The 11,432-nt window shown below is 40.2% G+C and overlaps 1 protein-coding gene across 5 annotated transcripts in view; it reads right to left on the reverse strand.

The window, feature by feature from the left end:
• Nucleotides 1–2,225: 2,225 nt before the first annotated feature.
• The window catches only part of tmem232 (transmembrane protein 232), a 139,549-nt gene continuing 130,342 nt past the window's right edge, over nucleotides 2,226–11,432 (reverse strand). For all 5 annotated transcript variants that reach the window (XM_043710462.1, XM_043710482.1, XM_043710446.1 and 2 more), the window contains one exon: nucleotides 2,226–2,863. In XM_043710462.1, coding sequence (XP_043566397.1) covers nucleotides 2,702–2,863 — 162 coding nt within the window. In that variant the 3' untranslated portion in view covers nucleotides 2,226–2,701. The remainder of the gene's footprint in view (nucleotides 2,864–11,432) is intronic.

The following is an 11,432-nucleotide window of genomic DNA, read 5'->3' on the forward strand; positions in this document are numbered from 1 at the left end:
AAACTCCACTCAAGGAGAAACACAGAAGGTCATGAGTATTTGGAACTCTTTTTCAAAAATGGAGGTGGAAGCAGCTTCTTTGAATTTTCTTTTAGGCAGAGGGGGGTAGATTCTTGACAGACAAGGGGTTAAGAGTTATCAGGGTAGGTGAGAATGTGAAATAATCAGATCAGCCAGGATCTCATTGAATGGTACAGCAGACTTGAGAGGCTGAGTGGTCAATTCTGCTTCTATTTCTTATGTCTGTATGTATGAACCATGAGATGATTAGATTTGGATCCTGCATTGATCTGACATCTGTGTACACTGGTGTCTAAAGTAACAAAATGCATTAGAATTTTTTTAAAAACACGCTATTTCCTGTAGAAAAATATTTGTTCCAAACCCTTTCTATTTCCTCCTTGAATGATCCCATCGCTCTGACATGTCTCCATAATTTTTTTTCACCCTCCAAATCTTTAAGAACTTTGCATTGGCACTCGGTCCCTTTCATGCCAGAAATATAGAATTCTCCTTCCTCTGTTTAGATTTCTTTGTTCTGTTATCTTCAAGGCCTCTTTAACTCTGTCTTGCATGACGTGCAACCTGAACAATTCCCCTCCTCCAACTCCAGAACTCTCCATTTTTCTTAATCCCCTTAACTCTGCCCTCATCATCATGCTTTCAGCCTGTCTTGATTCCAAACTCTGAAATTCCATCCCTAAATTTCTCAACATTTTTATTGCTCTCTTTCCCTTTAAGACTCAACTTAAAATTGACTTCTTTGTGCAAGATCTTGGTCACAGCTCCTAGTATCTCCTGTAATAGTTTTTCATATTAGAGTTTCTATATAGTTGTACATACTTGTCGAAAATGAAAAGATAAATGCAGATGAATTAGGTTGGCTCAGTGGTTAGCACTGCTGCCTCACAGTGTCAGGAACCCAGGTTCGATTCCACCCTCAGGTGGCTGTCTGTGTGTAGTTTGCACGTTCTTCCTGTTTCTGTGCGGATTTCTTCAGGTACTCCAGTTTCCTTCCAAAGATGTGCAGGTTAGGTGGATTTGCCAGAGGAAATATAATGATAGGGTAGGTCTAGGTTGGATGTTCTTTGGAAGGTTGGCGAGGACCTGATGGGCCAAATGGCCTACTTCCAAACTTTAGGCATTCTATGAAAACAAAGTCCACAACTGAAGAATTAAATCAGCTGTTAGTATTGCAACTGTTAATATCCCTAAATTCAATTGTTATTTGCATGAAAACAATTGTCTTGATTTCAGTCCAAGGATTGCCTTTCACAATCTTGAACTTTTGACAATTGTAGAAGAAAAGTTTAACATCTCTGATAATGTATTTGCGCTATGCCAGGGTGATTAATAGTCTCACTAAATTGCAAACTGAGTGTGTATGGATGACTTTTACTTTCTGGTTCTGTCTCACAAGAGTAAGAATTGTCACAGACTGCTAAATGCGCTGAAAAACATAAAAACATCAAAAATACGAGTTGTGCAAAGACCTGATGTCAATTTGAAACATCCAGCATGTGTAGTCAAACACTATGTGATCACATAAGGATCAAAAGCAGAGTTTATAAGGTGCATGCACACTTCCACGATAGCAACAACGACTTGCATTTAAAAAACAGCTTCAAAATAGGATGCATTAGCAAGCAAAATTTGAGAGATTGAGATTTATAAGGAGATATTCAGTCAGATGAACAAAAGCTTGGTCAAAAAGATATGTTTTAGGGAGAAAAATAAAGAGAGGTAGAGAAATGAAGAGATTCTGGAGATAGAATTCCAGTGCTTAGGGTTTTGGCAGCTGAAAACCTGGCCACCAATGTTGGAGTCATTAAAATAATGGTGCTCAAGAGGCCAGAATTGGAAAAGTGTAAATGTTTCAGAGGCTTGTGGTGCCAGAGGCAATTATAGAGATAGAAACAACAAGGCTATGAAGGGATTTGAAAACAAAATAAGAATTTTAAAAATTGTGGTATTCCTCAACCAGGAGCTGATGTGGGTGAATGAGGACTGTGGTAATTAGTGAATGGGACTTGATGTGAGTTAGGAAAGAAACAGCAGAGATTTGGATAAGTTCAAATTTATGAAGGATATAAAATAGAAATCTGGCCAAGAACAGCTGGATTAGAAATAACGAAGACATGAGTCATGAATTTTTGACATGAATTTTGCAAGACATCTTCGTAGTTATGGACAAACAAATTATTTTTTTAATGACCACAGGAAAAACATAGAGGAGCAATATAATAATGCAAATCAGTGTGCAACATTGATTTAAGACCTAAAAAAAAGTGTTTACAATGGCAAACTTACAGCTTGTGTTAAAATAAATAAGCTAGCAAATTGGAAATAATGGCAAATGGAATAATGATAACTTGATGATCTATCTTTTTAGCACTAGTACAGCTGTCTAGAACAGACATAGAAACACTCAAGAATAACCTTTAATAAAGATCTTAGATTACTGTAAAGCAGTATGTCTTTTATTAGGACATAAAATGTATCCATTAATAATAGCTGTTAAAAGAATTAGAAGTTGCACTTCCACTGTTGTCTTTTAACAAATTCTGACAATACCACAGACAAAATTGGGAAGTAAAAACAGTATTTCCATAGAAGACACTTCTCCCTCGCCAGGGGATGTTGTTTCTCTGATGGAGCAATAAATAATTTGGGTACTCGCCATTATCCTTGAAATTTCCCATTAAGATGGAATTTCAGATAGGATTGACTTTTTGTGAAGTTTTTCCTCTTTCCTCTTTATCATCTCACTAAAATCTTCTGTTTCTATTTTCTGTTTCTCGTGGAGCTGCAGCTCCCGTTCTTTTTCTTTCTTTTTCATTTCTGCTTGCAACTCTTTTCTCCACTGTCAAATGAATAAACACATCAAAAGTGGCAGATATTATTTAAGCATGAAGAAATGCAAATGTAAACAAATTGATAAAGGCATTTTAGTTAATATGAGTATGGACATTGCTGAATTTGTTTAAACCTTTATGGGCAGATTACATTTGAAAGCATTCTGAGTGATGTGCAGGAACCTGAGGTGAAATTTTGCAGTCTGAATTATGATATACTGTATTATGGAAGCTAAAGCTAATTTATGTGCAGAACTGGAATTGCTAAATGGAAAAAGGAGCTTACATAAGAAATGTGAAACAAAATATAACAACAGGAAGTCAGACTGATCAGTCAAAAAGTAAGAACAGATGTTTATACATTGTAGATTCACCCGTACATACACACTCTGACATCAGCTCTTTCTCTGTTAATAAGACCAGACAGCAAGTGGGTATATGTCACAAATACCTGACATTGAGGTAGAAGAATCACATGACCTGATGCACAAGGCATCACAACCGTCAAGAAGAGGCTTAATGGATCTGCTGAACTTTTTCCATCTGATGCATCTGACTAGTTCATGAATTCTCCATTGTGTTTAATCTTCACGTATTACTCTGAGCCAAAGTGCATTTGTAGGACTAGAGTGGAAGTGTCATACTTCATTAAATTACCCTCTCAAACTTTGTTATGGTAAGGAAGAGTTGCACTAAATATTCAAGAGATTCTCGTGGTGAGTTGTTGTCCATTGGAAAGTCCGGGTATAAATGAACAGTTGAGAGATCATGAAACCTTTCAGTAGAACAAAGAATTGAGCAAAAGGGATTTCATATTGTCTTGTGGAGGTAGAATTTGAACAACTTTGCCCTCAAGGAAGAGATGCATTTCTATTACACACAAACACAAATAAGGAGCAGATATAGGCTATGCGCTCATCAAATCTTTGCCTGATCTGATTGTGGCCCAAGCTCTGCTTTCTTGCTACCCCTCATACCTTTTAATTCCCTTGTTGATCAAGAATCTATCTACCTCTGCTTTAGAAACATTCAATGACTCCATTTCTAATATTCTCAGGGGAAGAGAATTCCATGGACTGATGGCCTTCAGAGAAAAAAAACTCTTCTCATCTCCAAATAAAAAGAGACAGCCTTTATTTTTGAACAGTGTCGAAAATGTGTTGCTGGAAAAGCGCAGCAGGTCAGGCAGCATCCAAGGAACAGGAGAATCGAAGTTTCGGGCATAAGCTCTTCTTCAGGAGGGCTGAAGAAGCCCTGAAGAAGGGCTTATGCTCGAAACGTCGATTCTCCTGTTCCTTGGATGCTGCCTGACCTGCTGCGTTTTCCAGCAACACATTTTCAGCTCTGATCTCCAGCATCTACAGTCCTCACTTTCTCCTCTTTTGAACAGTGTCCCCTAGTTCCAGATTCTCCCATTAGGGGAAACATCTGTTGACAGTCTATCCTGTCAAGTCACCTCAGGAACTTAAATGTTTTCATGGGCTTGGCATGAAATCTCAATTACCCCACTCCTCCCATTTCACACAAGCTTGTTTTTCTGTTGTGAATTTTTATACATTCTGTGTACATCATTATTTTTGCTATTATCCATCTTTGACTTCACAAATTCAGGCAGCCTGAAGCTTTTACTATATTCCCAGAACACATTTTCTATGGAATAGCAACACAGATGGAAAGGCAAGTTGTAAGAAAGATGCAGTTTCCTGAAAGATATTGATAGGTTAAGTAAGTGGATACAAAGTTGGCAAATTAAGTATAATGTGAGAAAATGCGAAGTTGTTCATTTTGAAGTGTAGAACAAAAGGTCAGCTTGTGAGGGTAAGAATAGAAGGATAGAGCAGAAGGATGCATGAGTCAGGGGCTGGTGCAGGGGAGAAGGGTTCACATTTTTGGATCATTGGAATGACTTCGGGGGTAGAAGTGAAAATGTGTTGCTGGAAAAGCGCAGCAGGTCAGGCAGCATCCAAGGAGCAGGAGAATCGACGTTTCGGGCATGAGCCCTTCTTCAGGGCTCATGCCCGAAACGTCGATTCTCCTGCTCCTTGGATGCTGCCTGACCTGCTGCGCTTTTCCAGCAACACATTTTCAGCTTTGATCTCCAGCATCTGCAGTCCTCACTTTCTCCTCTGGGATAGAAGTGACCTGTATAATAAGACAACTACATCTGAATTGGAAGGTGACTAATATATGGCAGGGAGATTTGCTAGAGTTGCTCGGGAGGATTTAAACGAGTAAGGTGAGGGGTGGAACCCAGGGAGATAGTGAGGAAAGAGACCAGTCTGAGACTGGTACAGTTGGTAAAATGAGCAAGTCAAACAGTCAGGGCAGGCAGAAACAAAGCAGAGAATGAGGTGGGACTGATAAAGTTGAACTGCATTTATTTCAATGCAAGAGGCCTAACATGGAAAGCAAATGAACTCAGGGCACGGTTAGAAACATGGGACTGGGATATCTTAGCAATTACAGAGTCTTGGCTCAGGGATGGACAGAACTGGGAGCTTAGTGTTCCAGGATACAAATGCTATAGAAAAAATAGAAAGAGGGGCAACAGAGGAGGGGGAGTTGCATTTTTGGTAAGGGATAACATTATGGCTATACTTTAGGGAGGATATTCCTGGGAATAGATCCAGGGAAGTTATTTGGGTGGAATTGAGAAATAAGAAAAGGATGATCATCTTATTGCGATTGTACTATAGACCCCCCAATGGTCAGCGAAAAATTGAGAAACCAATTTGGAGGGGAGATGTCAGTTATCTGTAAGAATAATAGATTGGCAATGGTAGGGGATTTTAACTTTCCAAACATAGATTGGGACTGGCATAGTGTTAAGGGCTTGGATGGAGAGGAGTTTCTTAAATGTGCACAAGAAAATTTTCAGATTCAATAAGTGGATGTACTGACTAAAGAAGGTGCAAAACTTGACCTACTCTTGGGAAATAAGGCAGGGCAAGTGACTGAGGTGTCAGTGGGGGAGCATTTGGGGCAAGCGACCATAATTCTATTAGTTTTAAAATAGTGATGGAAAAGAATAGACAGGATCTAAAAGTTAAAATTCTAAATTGGGGGAAGAATTTGATGGTATAAGGCAAGAACAGTGACTTAGTGGTTAGCACTGCTGCCTCACAGCACCAGGGACCCGGGTTCAATTCTAGCCTCAGGCAGCTGTCTGTGTGGAGTTTGCATATTTTCCCCATGTCTGTATGTGTTTCGTCCGAGTACTGCGGTTTCCTCCCACAGTCCAAGGACATACAGGTTAGGTGAATTGGCCATGCAAAATTGCCCACAATGTTCAGAGATGTGTAGGTTATTGCATTAGTCAGGGGTAAATGAGAGTAATAGAGTAGGGCATGGGGTCTGGGTGGATTACTCTTCAGAGGGTCGGTGTGGACTTGTTGGGCCAAAATATCCTGTTTCCATACTGTAAAGATTCTATGATTCAAAGTTTCAAAAGTTGATTGGGGGCAGATCTTCACAGGTAAAGGGATAGCTGGAAAATGGGAAGCCTTCAAAAATGAGATAACAAGAGTCCAAAGGCAGTATATACCTGTTAAGGTGAAAGGAAAGGCTGGTAGGTATAGGGAATGCTGGGCGACTACAGAAATTAAGGCTTTGGTTAAAAAAAAACAATGTCAGGTATAGACAGCAGAAATCGAGGGAATCCTTAGAAGAGTATCAAGGCAGTAGGAGTATACTTAAGAGGGAAATTAGGAGGGCAAAAAAGAGGACAGGAAATAGTTTTGGCAAATAGGGGTTAAGGAGGATCCAAAAAAGTTTTATAAACACATTAAGGACAAAAGGGTAACTAGCAACGAAACAGGAACCCTCAAAGATCAACAAGTTAGCCTATGTATGAAACTGCAGGAGACGGGGGAGATGCTAAACAATTATTTTGCATCAATATTTACTGTGGAGAAGGCCATGGAAGATATGGAATGTGGGGGAATAGAGAAATGCCCATATTACAGAGGAGGAGATGCTGGATTTCTTAAAATGCATAAAGGTGGATAAAGCCCCATGACCTGATCAGATGTACCCTAGAACTCTGTGGGAAGCTAGGGAAGTGATTGCTGTGCCGTTTGCTGAGATATTTGTATCATTGATAGCCACAGGTGAGGTATCGGAAGATTGGAGGTTGGCTAATGTGCTAATATTTAAGAAAGGTGGTAAGAAAAAGCCAGGGAACTATAGACCAGTGAGCCTGACATCAGTGGTGGGCAAGTTGTTGGAGAGAATCCTGATAGACAGGATTTTACATGCATTTGGAAAGGCAAGGACTGATTAGGGATAGTCAACATGGCTCATCAACTTAATTGAACTTTTGAAGAATTAACAAAGAAGGTTGATGAGGGCAGAGCTGTTGACATTGTCTATATGAAATTCAGTAAGGTCTTTGATAAGGTTCCTCGTGGTAGATTGGTCAGCAAGGTTAGATCACATTGAATGCAAGGAGAACTTGCCATTTGATACGGAGCTGGCTCAAAGGTAGAAGACAGAAGGTGGAAGTGGAGGGTTGCTTTTTAGACTGGAGGCCTGTGACCAGTGGTGTGCCACAAGGATCGGTGCTGGGTCCACTACTTTTCATCACTTATATAAATTATTTGAATGTGAGCATAAGAGGAATAGCTAGTAAGTTTGCAGATGACACCAAAATTGGAGATGTAGTGAACAGCGAAGAAGGTTACCTCAGAGTACAACAGGATCTTGATCAGATAGGCCATTCGGCTAGGGAGTGGCAGATGGAGTTTAATTTAGATAAATGTAGCGTGTTTCATTTTGAAAAGGCAAATCAGGGCAGGACTTATACACTTAATGGTAATGTCCTAGGGAGTGTTGCTGAACAAAGAGCATTTGGAGTGCAGGTTCAATGCTCCTTGAAAGTGGAGTCGCAGATAGATCGGATAGTGAAGAAGGCATTTGGTATGCTTTCTTCTATTGGTCAGAGCATTGAGTATAGGATTTGGGAGGTCATGTTGCTGCTGTATAGGACATTGGATAGGCCACTTTTGGAATATTGTATGTAATTGTGCTCTCCCTCCTGTAGGAAGGATATTATGAAATGTGAAAGGTTGGATTATAAATCATTGGATAAACATATGGATGATAATGGAATACTATAGGTTAGATGAGCTTCGGATTGGTTTCACAGGTTGGCAACGGAGGGCCAAAGGGCCTGTACTGCACTAAAATGTTCTATGTTCTATTTATCTTCCAAGTCACTTTAGCATATGTTTATGAAGGTGTTGTGCTTTGAATTTCATCGGTTCAGGTTTCTTCAGTTAACGTGTAAGTGGGTATGCTGCTCATTGGCGGTCTGATTGTGTTTATTGGAAATATTGCTGATTCTTACAATTTTAAATTTCTTTAGCATTGATCCTCGTGACCGGTTGTCTCATGACTAGTTATTCCTTGATAGTGATTTCTCAAATTTAACTAGCTTGATTCCTTCTGCCAAAATATGTATTCATGCTCAAGAATGAGAATTCTTGACTGTGAAGTAAATGTATGTTCTCTACTATCTGACACCCTTTGTGCTGCAAAGTTGCTCCCTCTATACCCTTAAATACTGTTGTTCCTGGATCATGAAGTTGCATTCCTGCATGCCGTAAACTGTGTTTTTTTAACCATGGTAACAACATGGTGACATTTGTCCTTGTATTGATCTGAAAATTTGTGAACTGAAATTAGTGACATAAATGTACTCTTGTTAAAAATGTTTCGTCTGCACAATCTAGTTCCCTTAGAAATATCTTTGGCTTTTCTTATACTGCAAGCTGCACTTTCACATGGACCTCCTGTTGCTCTACAGCTACATTCTCTTTTGGCACATTTTCTAAAAGTGACCCATTATTTTACAGATGAACTGTATTTTTTCCTAAATTAGCAGGGCACTGCTAATGCCTATAAGGTTTCTTTGCTCCATAGCACTGTCAATGATTGTTAGTATCTGGTCTCTGTCTTATTTGGTGTACTGATTTCTCTTATGTGTCTTGAGGAGCATTGTATTTTAAGAACTGAATAGGCTCTGCTGATCTCCTGTGAAATGATTCATCTCTTTATCTTAGGTTTTATTTGTGCTGGGTCCGGACTCCTGAATCATCCATCATCTGAATGGTTTTCTTGAAAGTGAAGTCTTTTTTTGAATATATAAATCTGTCAAATGCCCATCAGCAATTTCAACAATCTGTCTCTTATGAACTCTGGCTTTAAATCTCCATGGTCACATTTTTCTACTAACCTGTAGAGATAATTAATTAAATGATTTATGGATTTCTATTTGCTGAATTCTATTAAATCTTGTTCTTTCAAGAATTTTATTTGTTCTAAGATTAAAGTAGTTGTCAAATGCTTTCAGAATTCATTGAAAGAAGATGCAATTTCCTTTATACATTGGTGAACTACATCATTAGCTATATTCCTAAACATATTCAAAAATGTATTTACTTGTTCAGCTTTTGATTTAGAATCTAAGGTGGAACAAATCTTGCATCTTAAGAATTGTTTTTTTTTCCCAAGATATCCAATTCTGTGTTCTATTTGGTCCATTTCTGAAATTAAATCTTCCTGACAATATTATTTCTGTTGTCATGGATTCTTCAGGTGAATCTACTTTTTACTTGTTTCAAAGGCTTTTTTTTTTACTTTGCAGTACAGCAATGCTGATGGTGGTTAATGCTCAGAGGAACTTCTGATATTTTTATGGACAACACAACAGATTCCTGCATTTTGCGAATAAAATTGATTATTCTCATCTTTTCATGAGTAAAATGGGTTGTGCCCACTTTTTTCACAGTTTCTTTAGATTAATTCCTCAGTTTCCTTGGCAGTTTTACTGAATGAATCCCACTGCCTGTGGGTTTAATAACAATACTCATTCTCTTAAGGGCTTTATCAAATGAATATCACTCTCTGCAGCTATATAAGATGAATTCCTGTCCTTTAATAGCATTTTCTATATGATTTCTGCTGTCTGCAGCTCTAAACAATAATGCCTGTTGCTTTCATGGGTCTTTCCTGTTGAGTTCCACTTGGTTTAAGTAACAGATCTCCTGTCTTTTTGTGGCCTTAATAGTCTCTTAATTTTCTTCTTCCATCAGATGTCCTCTGCTTAGCTTTACAGATTTCAACTTTATCACTTTAATCGGAGCTTTGCAACATGTCTGTGTTTGTAACCTTGTTTTAAAGTGCTTCTATAGCTTCCGATTTTCTTTAATGCAATTGTGCTTCATGGTGAACATTCACTACGATGGTCATGCTCTATCTGATCTACATGTGTACCCTGCTTATTTCTTGTTTTCCAGCCAGTAAACTGTGTCATTTTCTTAAAGTTTTACCCTTATCCACCAGGGATTTTAACTTTACTCACAGAGCCACTGATGTTTGCTCTCCATGTGAACCTTGATGTGGTATCATTCCTATAGTCACTGGCACTTGACGTAACTGCCTTGGTGTGACGAGAGCTCCAGTGTCATTGAATTCCTCGTTCAGTCTGGCTGTTGTGGCCCTCTTATATCTGAAATTCTTTTTGGGCACTGACTGTGCATTCTGTCCTGTTGAATCTTGTTACGGGCTGTGAATGTTCTGATCATACAGCTGCTGACTGCATGGAAAGATTTCTTAAAGCTGTGTCTGAAAAGATCTTCAGATCTCCAATGCTATCAGCATTGTAGGAGGCAGTTAAATGAAGTCTGTACCACTTGTTATCATGTTGTAAGATGAAACCTCTCCACTGCTCATCACATTGTGGGAGCTATGAGGTAGATTCACTACCATCATCTACTTTCCTGATGGGGATCTAGGGTGAGGTGGGGGAAGGGAAAATGAGGAAACTGTTGAAGTCCACATTGATGCCCTGGGGTTGAAGTGTTCCGAGGCGGAAGATAAGGCGTTCTTCCTCCAGGCGTCTGGTGGTGAGGGAGCGGCGGTGAAGGAGGCCCAGGACCTCCATGTCCTCGGCAGAGTTGGAGGGGGAGTTGAAATGTTGGGCCACGTGGCGGTGTGGTTGATTGGTGCGGGTGTCCCGGAGATGTTCCCTAAAGCGCTCTTCTAGGAGGCGCCCAGTCTCCCTAATGTAGGGGAGACCATATCGGGAGCAACGGATACAATAAATGATATTAGTGGATGTGCAAGTGAAACTTTGATGGATGTGGAAGGCTCCTTTAGGGCCTTGGATAGAGGTGAGGGAGGAGGTGTGGGTGCAGGTTTTACAGTTCCTGCGGTGGCAGGGGAAAGTGCCAGGATGGGAGGGTGGGTTGTAGGGGGGCGCGGACCTGACCAGGGAGTCACGGAGGGAACGGTCTTTGTGGAAGGCAGAAAGGGGTGGGGAGGGAACTATATCCCTGGGCCGCCTTCACCGCTGCTCCCTCACCACCAGACGCCTGGAGGGAGAACGTCTCATCTTCCGCCTCGGAACACTTCAACCCCAGGGCATCAATGTGGACTTCAACAGTTTCCTCATTTCCCCTTCCCCCACCTCACCCTAGTTCTAAACTTCCAGCTCAGCACTGTCCCCATGACTTGTCTGGACTTGTCCTACCTGCCTATCTCCTTTTCCACCTATCCACTCCACCCTCTCCTCCC

The sequence above is a fragment of the Chiloscyllium plagiosum genome, chromosome 2, assembly GCF_004010195.1.
Source record: "Chiloscyllium plagiosum isolate BGI_BamShark_2017 chromosome 2, ASM401019v2, whole genome shotgun sequence".
NCBI lineage: Eukaryota > Metazoa > Chordata > Chondrichthyes > Orectolobiformes > Hemiscylliidae > Chiloscyllium > Chiloscyllium plagiosum.